The following is a 17,871-nucleotide window of genomic DNA, read 5'->3' as shown; positions in this document are numbered from 1 at the left end:
GTTTGCTTCAGCTCCATTTCCAGAACATGTGATTGTTAACTGTGATTAATTCACTGAAGCTGTGGTTACTGAAAAGCAAGTGTTTATTCTCAGAGCTCTAGCTCAGACTGAAAGCAGACATTAGAACTAGAGACAAATGCCAGTAGTAAGAATGAAGAGCAGCCTGCTGGAAATCCAGTGTTTTCTAGGGCTGCAGCCACCACACACTGACCTATGCCTACAGTGTCTCCTACTCCTGCAGCTGAAGTCTCACTCACAGGATCAGATGCCAGTATCACCCTGTTCAGACATGTAGGAGATTAATTCAAATTTTGTGAACTTAAAATACAGCTCCCAACTTCTTTCTTTACTTTAGACAGTTTGGTGCTAGAAATAAACTTTCTGGAACAGAGCTGCCAAAGACACTGCAGAAATAAGGAGCAGCACAAGGTGTTTGCTGCAGATTTTTACCACACTTTGACCACAGGCCAAGATGCTGCTGATCCAAACCCTTCACAGTACTGTGGCCATGGCAACCAGAACCTGCTGGGCTCCAGTTCTCATCAGATGCATTTTCCACTCTAAGGTGGAGAACAGCTCAACATAATCATGTAGTTGTACTCAGATTCTACTCTGATAACTGCACTGCAGCTTTGAAAATATTTAGGCTGGACAGAGGTACCTCCACCTGATCCTCACCTTCTTTCAGTCAGATTTTCCTCTTCTGAAACTGCTGTGCAGTAGTGAGGACCCTCACTGTTAACCATACCTCAAAGAGGAATATGCTGCATTCAACCCAAGTCTAGGGAAAGACTTCATCTTTGTGACCCTTATGTTGTGGTGCCCAATTCAACTCTTTGTCAGAAAGAATACTGTCACATTAGAATACTCCCAGTGTCTGCCTGTGTGTCTTCTTTTAGCAGGCAATGTTATACTAGATTGCACCTGGATTTCACACAGCATAAGTTTCCCAGCCAGCAGACTGGTTCTCAGATCTCAAGTATCAGTCTGTTTGCTTTTGTGTCAAAAAAACAACAAAAAAACCACAACAGGACAAAGTTCATACTTCACTACAATTTTCTAACTGCCATGCCAACTACAACATGACACAGGAATAGACTTTGAAATATATATTCCACACTGGGAACAACTGGAAGTTAATACAGCTTCACATCCCATCTACTTACCTCTCTGGATGGCTTTATGGAGCAGACTCCAGCCTCTCTTGTCTGCCCTATCTACATCAGCCTTGTAGTTGACCAGTGTAGTTGCAATACTCTCCAATCTTTGGGCCAGGGCTAGATCCAGAGCAAGATCTCCATTGTGATCCAATTCATTGAGCTTCCCAGGAAGCTACAACAAAAACACAGCCAACTGCCATTAAAAGTATTTGAATAATTATTCCCTGCCCTTTGTTGGGGGACAATTTATTTGCTATTTGTTTGGAGTTTTCATCCAAGCAGAACAAGCTTTTACTTCAGCTTTCAACAGAAAAGTTGTTCAAGGAAATGATTCTTACTGAACTGCCACGATGCAGCAGAGTTGTCTATTATAACCACTCAGCTTTAAATGGGCATAGCAATATCAGGTAATGGATTTTATTAGATATATTCTGTTGCATGCAAGATGTTTTAAGCATTATGAATCACTTCTAAATTATGTCCTTGTGTAGCTACTGCTAGATAGATCTCCATTACAGACACAGAAGTAGCTGTGGCAATGCTAAACATGCAAATAAGAATTGGTGACAAAAATCACTAACAAGGTTCAGACTGGAACTTAGGAACTGGTTATTTGAAACATCAAATTCTAGATAGATCAAGTCAGTCTCACTGTACCTGAGAATCCATTTCAATAAGATACAAAAAGACTACATCTTCTCTCTCAACTTTAATGGCCTTATGCAAGGGATATTCTGTCTTGGACTTGAACATTTTATACAACAGCTGAGCACTCATGCTGCTGAAGTCTTCTTTACGCAAGTCATCCTAGGAGCAGTTCAAAAAGAGAAGGGTAAGCAACACTCCTGTTTTATTTATGGACAAGGCATTGCACAATGTAATTCTCAAGTTCACAAAACAAGTTCGGTTAAAAGTTCAATTTGGATAACATTTTGGCAAGAACAATCCCATATAGTCTTTTAAGATTAGGAAGAAACAATCAGGAAGTTTCAAATCTTGCACTTTAGTATCAAGATCAGTTAGTGAAATTTTTATTCCTTTGTCTACAGACATGGAAAAGTAGCATTTTAATGCTACTATGGTGGATTAACGTCCAGTTTTTAAAATAATCCTCTACTAACTTATTCTTAACACTTACAAAAAGTCCTACAACTATTGAAGACTGATTCATAAAATTATGAATAAAAGTAAACAGAAGCTTAGGAATGAAAATATCTTAGGTCTAAGTTAGTGCTCTTTGACTAAACAGAAGCAACTGCATTTCCAGGTAGAGGTAAGCATCAAAACTTAGGAGTCAAGTAGAAAGTCAAGAGTTAAAACTGCTGACCCACAGGTTCACATATAAAAATCTTTTTTTATGTATTAACATATTAAAACACTTCCCTCTGTCTTCAGATTAGCCAAGGAAAGAAACCTCCACATCTAGAGTATGCATTTTAGATTTAGAAAAACCTAAAGCCCCCCTCAAGTCTACTGCTGACAAGTCTTATTTTAAAGGCTAATTCATTACTCAGTTAATCAAACTTTCCTCAAAATAAGAGATCAGAGCAAGTGAAACTTCCAAGTTGGTTGCAAGACTGGCTGCCTCTCTCTCCATTACACAAGATAAATTGCCCTGGCTTCCATGAACTATTTTTAGAAGTAAAAGCAGGCCTGGGATTTGTGATCTCCATAGACAGAGACCAACTATGGATGAACTTATAAACACTTTGAAGCCCAGATTTGATAAACAACCCTCTTGTTTATTAGGAGACAGGCCCTTGTATCTTCTTCATGTTTAGGAAACTGAGACACTTTGTACAGTGAAGTATTTCCAACCAACAGAACAAGTCTTTGGGTAGAAGTGACTCCTCCTCACTAAGATGTTCTCAGGACAATTGACCAACTACCAGAGGTCAGACAGTGTGGTAAGGTAAGCAAAATCCTCCCACTGACTTTCTGGAATATGCAAACATTTCTCATCTTGCTTCCTCGTGCCAGGACTCACCCAGTGGCTAGCAATGATCTCAGCACAGTAGTTGAGGAGGGTGCTGGCACTGAGCTCTTCAGCAGTCTGATAGAAACGGATGCAGTTCCTGACATTAACCAGTGACATCACTCCTTTTTCACATCTGTCAAAACAGGAAAGCCAGTGGTCAGTAATCAAAAAGCTTTACTTACTGTAACAGAGTCCTAACACTGTTTTTCATTGATGCTGGCAGAATATGGCGTGGACTAGCTTTACTAGAAGGCCGAACTGCATAAATATACTTTCATCAGCAGCCCTAGAAGACACCTCCCCCAAGAGCAGACTTCTATCAGAATCCACCTAGCCAAGGTCCCATGATAACACCACACTGCAGGATGTGCAAGTAGAGATCCATCCCAGCTCTCCCAAGGGCACAAACTGCAGTTCATTCACTGCCATGAAGTAGGGAAGATGTACTACAGTGATCACAAGCAGGGGCTGTTGAGGTTGGAGATTAGGAGAAATGTCTTCACTGCAAGGGTACCCAGGCACTGGCACAGGCTGCCTGGGGCAGGGTGGAGTCACCATCCCTGCAGGATTTCACAGATGTGTAGATGTGGCACCTGGGGATGTAGTTAATGATGGATTTGGCACTGCTGGGCTCTTGGCCACCTTATCTTAGTGGTCTTCTCCAGCCTAAACAATTCCATTATTCAGTGATTCTATACCTACAAAAACATCTCATAATTATGAATGGCATCCTACACACGGCCTGTCACTGGACTACTGACCAGACAAGTGCTAAGTTCACAGCACAACAAAAGGGCAGCTTTCAGGCTGGTACAAGGCTTGAAGCAGTTTTAGCATTGGCCTTACAGATTTCAACTCCTCTGGTCAGAACACTTGACAGCAATTTAGTTGCTTCACATTGAAGGCACACAAATCACAGCTTATGAATGTCATGTACTGCTACAGACATCCCTTGGGCAAAGGATTATTCTATCAAAGGGTACTTTGACTAAATTGAAGGCTTTGAAGTTGCACACAACTTGAGGAGGTTTCAATTTGTACATTCAGGCTTCTCACTGACTCTAAACGGTTTAGAACACCCCAAAGAGTTGAAGATAACAACACAGCCCCTAGTGCCTCAGTGTAATCAGTCTCAGACTGGGGAAGCACCATACTGTTACACTAACCTTATTTCTGAAGAAAGGTTGCACAAAATGCACAGAAGTTACAAAAATTACACCTGTGCCACTTTAATACTGCAAACTAATTGCCATTGATTCATCCTAGCATTCTCTAACAATTCCTTTCTTGCAACTTTCCTGAACCTGATGCTATCCTACTGATCTCTCAACACCAGATTAGAGTTATTAGTTTGGCTGGGAGAAGAACTGAAAAGTAAACATAAAACCTATGAGAAGTGTGCTACAGTTTAACTCTAGTGCAATGCTTCATTTCCCCTGATAAACTGAATGACATGCTGTATTATTAAAAGCTCAAGACTTTGAAAAAGCATAATTTTATCCTATTGCCAGCAGCTATCATCTTATTTCTGCTCAAACAAGGTTTAAGAGTTGAAGTATATTTACTAAGACTCACCTTTCCCTAAGCAGCTGGAGCTGAAATTTATTAGCTAATTTCATGAGCTCTGTCAAGAAGATATCATCTTCTCTTAGCTCAAGTTCATCTGTGTAGATCCACCTCAGCATTGCCATGGTTACCTCTGGGTCAGCATCTGGAACAGGGAGCAACAGGATTAATAAAATACTTAAAAACAATCACATATCCTAGTAGTTGCTATTCCTTTGACTTCTAAAAGTCACAGCTACCATAAAAAGAAAAAGACAGTCTTGTTTTGAAACTGTACTTTGTTCAAAATGTCAAAATGAGTGAAATTGGTCAGAAGTTGAGTAACAGTGCTGGCACCAAGCAGGAAAACCTCCTTACACTGTGCCACTGTGCAGAATGCAGGGAGCACTGTAACATCTACCTGCTACACCAGTGCTGCACATTTAAGGGCCCTTATAAAGTCCTTGGTCCCTCACATATGGCCCAATGCACATCCACACCTGGCAGGAACAAAGCCCTTTTTAATTTAACAGCCATATGTTATGAACTGCTGCATTCCAAGCAAGGTACTTACACCTTGTTACACTTGGGTAGTAACTACAAAGCATTTCAAACTGCTGGTAGCCATTTCTAGGAGAAGTACAAAAAATCCAGTTTAAGAAGCTGGTTAGATTTCAGGTCTTTACAAGACTGATCACAAACTGATGCTTTTATACAGTGAGAAAACCAGAAAATCACACCGTGGGACACTACACAAGCCCAGTGGCCAAGAACCTTTGTCACTCACTCACAATTAAAATGACAATCCATCTTACAAGGATGTAGATAAGAATAACTTCAGAAGATCAGACCAATCACAACAGAAATACCATCCATTTTAAAAATTAACCTTAGTTCTTTGAGCTGCTTTGTTCTTTAAAAAAATATTTTGAATGAAAAACCTTAAAGAACCCGAAATACCCATCCTAAAACATCTCCTTCAGATGGAGGGTTGGCCCAGATTATCTCAGAGTAGTAGAAGTACTTGGCATGCAGACTGCCTCTCAGGAATCACAGGGTTTAGTAAGACAAGTATTTTTTGCCAAACTCAAAGCAATCAGAGAGCCTACTTGAGATGTACTATCAGCTCTGCCTTGGCAGAGGTAAGAGTGCATTTTCTCCCTCTCAATAAGAGAACATGTGTTCATGTCTTTCTACTCTTTTAAAGATTAGAAAATTCTACAGATTACATGAACTCTAAAAGTGCTCAATCTCAAATGCTGCCTGCATTCTGAAGATAAGATTCAGGCAATCTTAGCCTGCAAATTCTTAAGAGAACCCCTTAAGAAAACAATTTGCAGGGAACAGCTTGTATCTTCCTCCAGTTACTTCATAAGCTAATCCTTGTGCCATTTATCAATTTTTTTAATCAATAATGCAATTTTACAGTGGAAAGTATCATTTACTAACACATATTTAAGCAGTGTTTGCATTGTTAAACATATAAGACAGCAGTTACATTTCAGATTCTCAGACTAGCTTAGATGTGGACCTAGAAATGCTTTGGACTGCCACTTGTAATGACACTACAATTAACATAAGAGCTTTTTAGTAATTATTTTTGTTAGCACAGTTTCAGAGTTTCAAAACTCCTTGGCATCTGTTTTCTTGTGGCTGCAGAAGGATCCACCAATGGTGTTGCAAGGAAGCCTGTGCTGTCCCATAAAACCAGCTTGCTGTGACTTGCTGCTTTCCAGTTTGTCTGCACTTAGAATTCACTATGAGATTAAGTGCAGAACGTGAAGCCAATGCTTAACATTCAACATGCCAGTCAGCAAGCCTGCTTAACTCCAGACCTGGTTTTATTGCTCACTAATTAATTGTATAGGGCTCTCCTACACTGTTAAGTACAGAAAAGCCTTTTGAGAGGTTCAACCTGCAGAAGCACTGCCCAGTGTAAGTACATGCAAGAAACAGCTACAACAGAACAAAACACTCGTGTAGAAGATGGTCTGTTAGAAAAGTTCTCTTCCTCACCTGTTTTACAAAGGTATCAAAGTGCCAAAGCAAACAATTTCAAGAACACATCAGTACTTGCATTCACTTCCCACACACACCGTGTTAACAAGCAGCAAGGTATTTCCATGACACGCTTCAGAGAAATTATGCACACTACCTCAAAAAGCCCTGTCCTTCCTCAAAAAGGAAGAAGTCAAGCTCCTCCATATAGATTTGTTTTTCATTATGTTTAGTTGACTCTAGAAAAGACAAACAGGCCACCAATCTCAACCCCTGTTTGTTAAAGAGAAAGAAGGCAGGTTATTGATTGAACTACCACTAGCACCCACTTCACAAGCTCACTACCACTCCAGAAAGAGAGCTCGGTAATCAGCAGATCGAGCACCACTTTTAGTGCTCAGCAGCAGACTGGAAGGCACTTCAGTAACCTTCTCCCAACAGGCCCTTTCACAAGTCACCCTAAAGACAACTGAGGCATCACATTACTCAGCAGTGACTGACCTGACAGATCCAGCTCCTCTGTTGAGGCAAGGTTGGCAAGGCTCCACGAATCGCTGCGCGCCGCCAGGACAAATTTGTGAGCACGGATGTGCTTGTCCCCAACCTTTATCTTCAGATCACTGAGAGGAGAAAAAACCACAACCATGTATTATGCAGACTTCTCCTGCACCTAGATATGAATAGATTCAGCATCTCCATGGTATCTGTATCTGGGTATCCATATTCAGGTTCGAGTTGTTTGAGACATTAAAACACAACTGGTTAAGCAGAACATGTTGTCAAATGACAATTCATATTTTTCTAGGGAGAAGTGCAATGAGTCATTCATACTTCAAGTGCTTGGTTGGTTTGGCTTTTTAAACCATTTCAGAATAAACAGCAAGAGAATTATTGTAGAAGTTAGGAAAAGCCAACAATGTTGAAGTTAAATATTTATGTCACAGTGTCCATACCAATACTGTCAGCTGAGCAGCAATGCTTTCAGGCAAGACCAGCAAGAGAACAATGCTGTTTGACAGGAGGCTGAGTGCAAGGCAGAATCCCCAGTTCCCAGAAGACCAGCTGGCAAGAACACCCATTTCATCCTGACCCTTTACACCAGGTTATCCACTTGCCCTGCTCATTTGGAAATCCCATGGCTTGCACATGTTCTGACTGTGCAGGTGTGCTTTCCAGACCATTTTCCAAATCAAAGCACTGCTATAAACTACAGCACACAGAGATGTTCCCTAATGAAACCTACACTGGGACCTGCTACTTTTCTCATTCTGTGATATGTAGGCCCTTTGAGACAACTATTCAATGCCTTTAAAGCTAAGAAGATGAACAGAAATAAAGTGCTCCAACTATTCTGACATATACTACCTAACAGATCTTTTACCCAGCAGGCTACAGTAAGCTCTTGCAAGCACAGAGCCTTTTCTCAGGCTCAGGAAGAGATGCTGGTGCAAGGAAATCTTAACTAAAATGGATTTGCCCTTACATGACCAAACTCCTTTACTATATTGGCATTGCTTTCAGTAACAGCAAATAAACTGATAAATATTGTAGTAGTCTCAGATCTTAATCAGCTCAGGGATCTAGAACATGGAAGGGATCCTTAGTGTGCCTATGGAAAAGAAACTATTAACTATAATTTTGTGTTGAGATTCAAAAATACATTGTATCACTAAGTCACATACATCACTAACAAAACTAGGCAAGCCAAATAATTCAGGCTTCTTCACACACAACAGGAATACAGCACTGGAAACGTTTTAGGACAAAGCCTTTCAAGAAAGGAACAGTTTTTCCAGACATTGTGTAATTAATCCATCAATTAAGTATGGTTCAGTTCAAAACTCCTTCTCTTCAAAGCAAGCTTTGCTGCTGACAGTGATTGTGGTTAGTTTTCTCTGAACTTCTGCTTAGAGCTCTCACTTCAAGAATTCAGCATGCCACAACCTTGGCATGCTCTTCCATCTACAACTGCAACTTAGGACTCTGTTCAAACCCAGCAGCAAAGAATTTTCCTTGTCTAAGAGCAGGACCCTGTGCAGTCAATAAAACCAAAGGTTCCTGTAATCAATTCCCCTTGCCCAGAGGGGGCTCCTTACCTGTACTGCTCCTGCTGGTAGAGCTCAGCCACAATGGCCAGAAGCCGACTGATGAAGGTGTCGCTGGCATTGTCCTGGTTGGCCTCCACAGCCAGAAGGCTGCACCTCCTTTCTGTATCAACAAGTTTCTTCTGCAGCTTCACATACTCCTGGCGGAGGAGCAGCAGGTGCTTTTCCAGCTTGGCCACCTCCTCTGCAAGGCACACAGTGTTACTGCAAGGCTAAGAGAGATGCACACCTCTGTCTGGCATCTGAGGGTAATTGTCACCATGATATTTTCTGAAAAATCCTCTTTGCCCAGGATTTTCTCCTGGGAAGCTAAGAAGTCTCAGAGAAGAATGAAAACAATAATTATCTGATTGCTTTGGAATGTGGTCTGGACATTATTTACCAACAGGTGAATGTTTGATTGGTTCCATGTGAATTGTTTTCATTAATGACCAATCACCATCAGCTGTCTTGGACTCTCTGAGTCAGTCATGAGTTTTTATTATTCATTCTTGTTAAGCTTTCTGATGTATCCTTTCTCTTTCTTCAGTATAGTTTTAGTATAGCATTCTTGTAATATAATATAATATTATAAAATAATAAATCAGCCTTCCGAGAACATGGAGTCAAATTCCCATCTCTCACCTCATCCTGGGGACCCTCACAAACACCACAGGTAATTTCACCCTCAGATTGCACACATTGTTTCATTACAAGACTCCAAGGAGGTCCCTCCTCTTCCAAAGCATCTCACCCCCACTATTAAACCTTCTATTTTGTATCATTTTCATAAACACATTGAAAAATCCTAACAGTGATAAAAGCCACTTACAAAGAAAGTTCTGAATTCTGTTTTGTTAGAAATGCCATAAAGTTCCTAAAGCCACGGAGTCCATTTCTGTGGGAATTATGAGAACTAAGTCTTTGGTTCTTACTCATTTTTTCAGCCTAGTTAAGATGCTGTTTGACTTTTCAGCTGATACTTAAACCACAAATAAGCATCAGAACAGCTGCTAAAACACTATATCTACCTCAGAGTATTTAACTGAGCTGTTTAGAACTCCTCAACCTGTCAGCTAAGAAACTCCCCAAAAATGGCCAGAGTGGAAAACAGATTGTCCCCAGAATCCATGTGCTAAAGGCCGGTCAAAAGTATATAAAACTATTTCCTGCTGGCACACACACTCCTCCACTGGAGGCACTCCACTGCTAAGGCATCACAAATGGAGCCAAGTCCATGATGGCTATTCCAGCTCAGGATCAGCAAAGCAAGAGCACTGGGAATCTGATCCTTGAACAGGTATTTCCATCCCATTTTTCCACCACACTTAACTGGCCACTCCACAACATGCTGGGGTAAATCAACCCAGGCCACCCCCATTAAAAACCTCTACACCTCACTGTTGGAAGGAAACAGCTGTACAGGTATTTAAAACAAATCCAACTTATAAGTGCTTATTTATGGATTAGTTGCAAAAACTGTATGTTTGCTATCAATCACAGGGCTTCATTATCTTCCCCCTATCATTAAGTTGATTTTTCAAGTAAGGCCAAATCCCAGACCAATCCTAAAATAAGAGGGGGCAGGGATAGGATAAATTTGGATGCTAACCAGTGATTTTAGGTGGGAAAGTTCCTACAAGATTACTCCCTACTAGCCAGGAATTCATATTTCAAAGACTTTTCTAAAATATTTACTAAACATCACTAGTACAAACAAGGAGAAACTGAGCTCTGTTGATCGGTGTTTTCTTCTTGCTCCTGCAGAAAAGTTCCACAGTGCAGCTGACCTTGGCCCTGCTGGGACACAGGTCCCCAGGGCAGAGCACCAGTCTGTGCCTCTGCTGCAGACAGAGGACCTTGTTTAGCCTGTCCTCTACAGACCCTGCAGCAAATGCTGCCTCAGAATTCTCTTAGCTTAACAACTTTTGTAATGGGTAAACAAAAGGCAACATATCCCATTTAATTTTTCAGTTAATGCTACATAAGCAGGTTTGGCAGGTACTTCCTTCAACAGTCTTTTTATTAACTTCATCCTTCAAAATTTCAGAGATACCACCTCCTTTGGGATACCTTTCTCTTTCTACTGAAATATGCTCTGATTTCAGAATTGTGCCATCAGCACCACACCAAGCCTCCAGGAGGGTTTGAAATCCTGCTGTGGTCAGTGTTTCTATGTGAAGATGAATGCAGTTTTGGTGTTCCCAGAACTAGAAGGACATGTCCCTTGAGCAACTACTCCTTCCTCATTTCTCCATAAGGATGGTGTTGGGGCACAAAGCAAGTCCTACTGTTAGAGCAGGAGTCTGACAGGAGCCCAGAGCAAAAGACACTGAGAACTGCACCAAAAATTAGTGTATGAACAGCACCACTGTTTATCCAGAAAGATTTTTAGATGGCATACAAATTCAAATGCTAGGAATACGAAGCTGCCTAATGAAGCTCATTGCATGCACCACCCTACAGAAATCCTGCGTCTTCCACCAAACCATGTGAGTGCAAAGGTGGGAATAAAGAATTCATACCTTCATAAAGACTGTCATTTTACCAAAGTCAGCTCACTAGCTCCAAATTAGCCTGAGATCACTAGGATACAATGCAGAATTACCTTAAACCCCCAAACAGCAGCAGCTGGAGCTTTGTGCATGACCAACAATCCAGCTCATCACTGCTGCTCTCAGGGCAATCCCAGACAATCCCCAGCAGCAGTGAAAGTACCTCCAAGAACCAAAGCTTTGGGAACTCTTGCTTTCACACTGACACCATATGCTTCCTGCAAACTCAGTGAGAAGGGCTGACAGGTATTTGCTTACTGTACCAACTGCAAGAACTGTAAAATAAAAAGTTTCTCTTATTCTACATGACAACCTGCACACATGTTGTGCAGTAGCTAGACTTGAGGACAGTGTTTGATCTTACAGCACATTTCAAATGCACATTCAAGAGAGTTCTCAAGGTCCAGTTAATCAACATTTACAGCACAAGAGCAAAGGCTCAGTTTTCCCTATAAACTGCTCACTTAAGGAGTGAACAAATAAAAGACACAATTACTGCAGACACACACACACACTCTCAATGATGGTCCTTGCCTTGCCTCAAGACACTGAAAGGACAGGCTGAGTCAGGTACCATTAACCTCTGGCTAAACACCAACCCCAAAGCCTCAGTGAGGAGGATGCCTGGGCTCAACAGAGCAGAAAACACAAAATGCCTCTTCTGAGCCACAGTCCAGGTAAGTAAGAGTAGCTTTTGTTAACAGCTTTCTGGCAGACTGATCAGCATCTCGTGAACTGGCAGAAGTTTATATCTCATATCAAAGGCTTTGAAGAGGATTTCAGGAAAGGCTACTGTCATTTTCTTCCAGGACAATGCACAGAAGTACTCGGGAGCAAATAGGTGAATGCAAATGGGGAGGCAAAAGGCAATAAGGAGACAGATAGCACATATCAAAAATTAGAGGGAGGCTCTAGTGGAACCCATCACACAGCCCATTTCACCCATCAAAAGCAGTCCCAGAAGCCACACAGATAAACTTTGTTTCCTTACAAAGTGGAACTGAGTGAAATATTTCAGAAAACCAAATTATTTCCTTACCCCCTCCACTGCTCCACACTGAGACCCTTATCTCCCAAGGATGTACAGGACACTGCTTTCTGGTTCCTCCTCACTTTTGCTTATTTTTGATCTTTACCACCCCAAAGCTCTACAGCTACTGCTTCTTTACACCCAAGGATTAATCCAACAATTCTTACCCATGCCTGCATGCAAACCTCCTGTATTAGCAGTACAGAACCCAGAAATTACACAGTAAGATGTTCAGTCAATCTGCAGGTAGCAATTGCAATAAATCGATGCAGGATTATTCTAGGCAGAGGCAACACTTCCTTATGAGAAGCACTTGGCTTCTGAGCTAATAACCACAACTTGACAAGCTCCCTTCCTTAATGAGCTTTCACTTTTCAGCTGATTCAAGTGTAGCTCTTAACGAGAAAAGTGTGGCTGCAGGTAGGTACCTCGTTTACAGGGACAAAATGAGCCCCTGTTCCAACACAACCTAAGGAACTGAGAAGGGTGACAACTCCAGCTTGTTATTCCAGTTCACACAGGATCATTCATTGGTCATGTGCTTTATTCAGCCAAAAGATCAGAGAATTACTTAAGGCAGGGAAGAATCTCTGAGAACTACATATTGTCTGAAACAGAGCTTGCTTGTATCAGCTGCAGGTTAGTTCGGCAAAGGAGGAACCTAAGCCAGAGCCTTACATCCTTGAGGGTCTCTTTGGAGAAAGTTTTACTACCTGAAGCCAACTAAAGCCTTCCAGAACTGGGTCATTAAGGCTTAAAAGCAAGCACAAGAGGCTGGTCAGCTAAATATGAAGCAATGGTATTTCAGCACCTAAGAAGTTAGGCATTCCTCTAAGGACTTATCAAACCAGCTTGACCACAGCATCCTCTCAGCTGATGCATGCCAGTCCAGCAGCATCTGCTCCATCTTAGTCGATATTCTACAAGTGCTCCTAAAATTTCACCACTGTCCAAGAGCTGCACTTCGAGAGTTGAAGGCTCTGCTTTCATCACTCTAACTTCATTTCCTTTGTAACTTGGAGCATTTCAGCTCCGTTTGCACACTCCGTTTCCCCCAAGAAAAAGAGGAAGCTTATCTTGCAGAAACGAGCAGAACTGTAAAAATCCAAGCATTTTTTTTTTTTCCCAAATCCCTTTATGTTAAATCAATTGGAATGGTGAGATTGACAGTTCAAGCAAAACAGCAGCACTCCAGGAGCTCTGCAAACCTCACCTGAGCCTGACAAAAGGGCTCCGGCACAAGTGCCCGGAGGCTGCAGCACCGGCAGCGCGCCCTGCTCCAGGGAAAGCCGGGATGAGCCCCGGGATGAGCCCCACGACACGGGCAGGAGCCCCTGCGGCCCCCCCGACCCACAGCCTGCGGGGAGGGCTCGGCGGGACCTACCGGCCGGTTCCCGCCGCCCACGGCCACCCCAAGCGCCCTCCTGAGAGGCAAAGCCGCCCGCACCAGCCGGCCCCGCCCGGGGGTATCCGCCCGCGGCCCCCGCCATCTCCCGCTCACCTCGGGGGCGGCCCGCCCCGCCCGCCGCGGGCAGGGCCGAGCCCGTCCCGCACGGGAGAGCGGCGGGAGCCTCACAGTGCGGTGCCCCGGGAGCGGCGGAGGCCCCCGGCTGCCGCGGCCCCCGGCCCCGCCCGGCCCCTCACCCGGGCTCCCCCCCTCACCTTCCGCCATGTTGGCTCCGGCGCCGCAGCTCTCGCGAGAGCCGCCGCCCGCCCCAGCGCCACAGCGCGGGGGTCTCGCGAGAGCAGCGCAATAGCGCCGCCACCGGCCGCGCTGCTGGGACGGTCCCGCTCGCTTCGCGTTATCCCGCCTCGTTATCCCGCCTTCTCGGAGTTATCCCGCCTTCTCCCCGTTATCCTGCCTTATCCCGCCTTCTTCGGCGTTATCCCGCCTTCTCCCGAGCTGTCCCGCCTCCTCCCGCGTTATCCCGCCTTCTCGGAGTTATCCCGCCTTCGCCCGCGTTATACTTCCTTCTCTCGCCTTCTCCCGCATTATCCCTCCTTCACCCGCCTTCTCCCTCCTTCTCCCGCCTTCTCCCGCTCTCCTCCCCGCCCCTCCGGCGGCACCGGCACGGCGCAGCCCCGGGACCGCGGCGGGAGCAGAGCGCGGCCAGGTGGAGCCGCCCCGGGATGCGCTTCCCCCTTGCAGGAGGCGCCCGGTGATCCCGGCCGGAGCGCTGGGCTGGCGGGGAACAGCGAGGCGGCGACTGGCACGGCTGGGGAACTGGAAAATACCGCCCAGCAGCGGGGAAATCGCCTCCGCTCACCTGCCCCAGGAGCGCCGTCCCGAGCCCCGAAAGCGCCTCCGGCCCGGCCCGGGCTGCAGGAGCCACGGCGAGGGGGCTCGGGCACGGGGGCTCCTCCCCACTGCAGGTCCTGCCTTTGTTTCGGAGCCAACAATCCTGGACACTGAATCTGTGCCCCCCGGACACTGGATTGGTGCCCGGTGGGTGAATGGTTGCGTTCGGCAGGCAGCGACCGAGTACCGGGAACGGGATCGTTTTCCCAGCCACGTGTACAACACAGCTGCCCCCTCGGCTGTTGTTGTTGTTGATCATCACCGCTCCTGCTTAGATGCAACTGAAATGCCAAATACTCCATGCTGGTCCAACAGCAAGTTTGTTGCTTGCTTTGAGGAGCAACTTTCAGTTAAACGTTTGAAGTCTTTATGCACAGTACTGTTTTACAGATATAATTTTTTCTGGACTCCACCGTGAAGTGACCTTTGAAAAGTTGCTCTGCATCATATTTATCTTGGTGTTGGATAAAACAGCAAATCCAGAGCTGGGCCCAGGAAGGCCACACAGTGTAGTTCTAGACATACCATGAAACAATCTGTCTCATTTTACACAGCTGTGTATGACTCTGCTGTATAGCAAATTACCCAACAGCTCATGGTGCTATTGATCCTCTTGAGGAACTGTGAGGAACCAAGTTAATGCTCCCCGATCAGATTTAGTTTAATTTCACAGTAACAACAGGGATCAGATTTCAAACCACTGCTATGTTTTGCATCAAGGGAATTGTAATCTCCTCTGGGGATTTGCCTGGGCAGGAAGCTGTTGCAGGAGTCTCTCTAAACCCCGTCCAGCTTCTGATTTGGTTTAGAATCCCTCGTGTTGCTGCTCTGTGTGCACTGATGGCACTGCACCAAGAGCAGTGCACCAGATGGTACAGACACAGTGGAGTCCATCCCACATCGGCCTCCCAAAGCCCAAAATACATTTCTAATCACTTCAGAATTCATGTGCTCTGCTTATTGATCATCTAGTTCCAAGAAGTGTTTTCAGGCACTGCAGCAGAAGGAATTTTAGAGTGATAATTGACAATCCTTCTGAGTTTTAGGGATCTTCTCCGGTGCAGCAGGGAGAAACAGAAAAAAAGGAATTAAGATGGCTGCACTAGTTAGACATTCATTAGTATTTGATGCTTTTCCTTTCCCCCCAGTGATGCAGAGATATCTGGAATGTAGGGCAAATGCCCTGTGTTGGGGCAAAAATCAGCTCAAACCCTCAGCCAGGATAACAAACCCCGGAGAACCTACAGTGATAACTGAGCACCCTGCAGGAACCAAACCAGATACAAAGTCTTGCTACAAGAAAAACTGAGGAATGCTGGTTTACTTCCTTGTTCACCAAGAATCCTCACACTACTTGTCAATCCTGCAGCTCCTCAGTGCTGTTCCCATCTGGTTTTATCAATAACAGCTTTCCACCAGTGCCCCTTTCAGTGTGGGGCAGGAACAAAGAGCCAAGTGTGATCACAGCAAAGTGAAATAGGCCATTTCCTTGCCTGCCAAAGGCTTCCTACAACCTGGACACTTGGCACCAGAGTCTGAGCTGCCTCCTTCATTCAGTCACTGGGCATTAGCCATACCTGCAGCTTGTAGATCTTAGCAGTATCCCACGGTAATGCTCCTCCCTGGGGAGTATCTGGGTCAGGTGGGATCACAAACCATCTGGGCAAGCCAAATATATATTTGAATTTACAGAGAGGGCAATGAGCAGTGCTGTGGAATTCCCAGTTCTTCCATATCACAGAAGCAAGACAAACATTTCCTGAAGAACAAACAAGCAGGAATTCTGGAGAGCACAGACATAAAGCTTTGAACAACTTTGTGAATGTACAGGTGAGTCTGTGAGTACTGTGTGTGGTACTTTGGAAGACAAAACAGAGACCATTCTTGAACTTGCTGAAAGCAGCAAATACCTGAATTGCCTCAGTTCTAGATACACTGTGGAAATTGAAAAGGAAGGTCAGCCTGTGGGGGAGTAAGTCCATTGGTAGGTTTAATAAGATCAGCTTTTTTCCAGTCTTTTTTTTAATGGAAAGAATGACACCATGCCACTGAAATTCTGCACAGTCCCAACTTTAGGTGGAAGAGGGCAGTCAGCTGGTGGAAAAGAAAACACTCTGAAGACCTTTTGGACAAGTGCTCCAACAGGAACGCCAATCAGCTCTGTGTGTCTGAGGGATTAAGTACTGCACGCACCTGCCTGGCTGCAGTAGCAGCCTAGCCACCTAAAAGCAAATTTAACTAATGATTTCACAAAAAAATTCATTTCCAGATATGTAAATACAGGTATCAAACATACCTGTTTATCTAACCCACCCATATGAGGAAGTAGTACCTTTCCCTCTAAGCCTTCTTACATTAAATGCCTTTTTGTCCCCAAGGGGTGCCTTGCCTCTAACAATTGTCACCTCCTTCCACCCCATCCCCCTCACAAAACCTGCAATATGTGCCTTTCAGCAGGTGCATGTTGCACAGCAACATAAAATGGAGTCCAGCCAGCAAATTAGGACTGAAGGCTTCTTCAAAGCTGACTCTTTGACACTGGAACCCTTGATTTATCAGTGGGTGCTGCTGTGCTGTGGAAAGAAAAGAGTTGAGTAGTTTTAAGTTCTTCTATAGTTTCTTTGGTCAAAGGCTTGAAAGCTGTTTTGAGCAGATACTCTGAGATGAGTATTTGCTCACTAGAAGGCCAGAGATGGTTACAATAGGGATAAAGGTGTGTATTTTGTTTGCTCTTTCCTTATTCAAGCTGAAGCACAGCATGTCCAACTCCTCAAAGGTTTGCTAGTGTTGTGTTGTTGATGATGCTCAGGTAAGTTGTGCTCCAGCTACAACTGTACCCTTCCTATTGTGATACTCAAGACAGTTTGACACATCATTATTGGAAAAAATTATATTTTGGAAGAACTCACTACAGAAGGTGACAGAATTCCAAAAATCAAATTACATGAAAATATACATCGCCATCTTCTTTGTACATTAGGTGAGGAAAACTCTGAAGTAGAAGGCAAAGCAGATGAAGGGCCACAGAAAAGAGTAAAGGAGGGAAACTATTTTTGATACCAAACCCAGAAGTTAGTCATTTGAAAGCCTACAGATGTGCATGCTTGAACTCAACCTTGAGAAAAAACAAGCCTCCCCCCCACACACCCCACCCCACAAACAGGCAATGAAAAAGGCAAACCAAAAATTTCACCCATAAAAAGCAGCTCATTCCTATCTTGG

At 44.1% G+C, this 17,871-nt stretch overlaps 1 protein-coding gene across 1 annotated transcript in view; it reads right to left on the bottom strand.

Annotated features, from left to right (window-relative positions):
* ANKFY1 (ankyrin repeat and FYVE domain containing 1) overlaps positions 1 to 14,028 on the bottom strand; it is a 33,079-nt gene extending 19,051 nt beyond the window's left edge. The window contains exons 1-7 of the mRNA XM_066563743.1: positions 14,013 to 14,028; positions 8,778 to 8,970; positions 7,183 to 7,301; positions 4,714 to 4,849; positions 3,148 to 3,271; positions 1,818 to 1,967; positions 1,167 to 1,332 (exon numbers count right to left, since the gene is read on the bottom strand). Of these exons, the coding sequence (XP_066419840.1) occupies positions 1,167 to 1,332; positions 1,818 to 1,967; positions 3,148 to 3,271; positions 4,714 to 4,849; positions 7,183 to 7,301; positions 8,778 to 8,970; positions 14,013 to 14,022 (898 nt within the window). The 5' untranslated portion in view covers positions 14,023 to 14,028. The remainder of the gene's footprint in view (positions 1 to 1,166; positions 1,333 to 1,817; positions 1,968 to 3,147; positions 3,272 to 4,713; positions 4,850 to 7,182; positions 7,302 to 8,777; positions 8,971 to 14,012) is intronic.
* Between the last annotated feature and the right edge of the window lie 3,843 nt (positions 14,029 to 17,871).

The sequence above is a fragment of the Molothrus aeneus genome, chromosome 20, assembly GCF_037042795.1.
Source record: "Molothrus aeneus isolate 106 chromosome 20, BPBGC_Maene_1.0, whole genome shotgun sequence".
In the NCBI taxonomy this organism is placed as follows: Eukaryota; Metazoa; Chordata; class Aves; order Passeriformes; family Icteridae; genus Molothrus; species Molothrus aeneus.
Note: the sequence above shows the minus strand (reverse complement) of the source record. Positions and strands in the feature narration are given on the sequence as shown.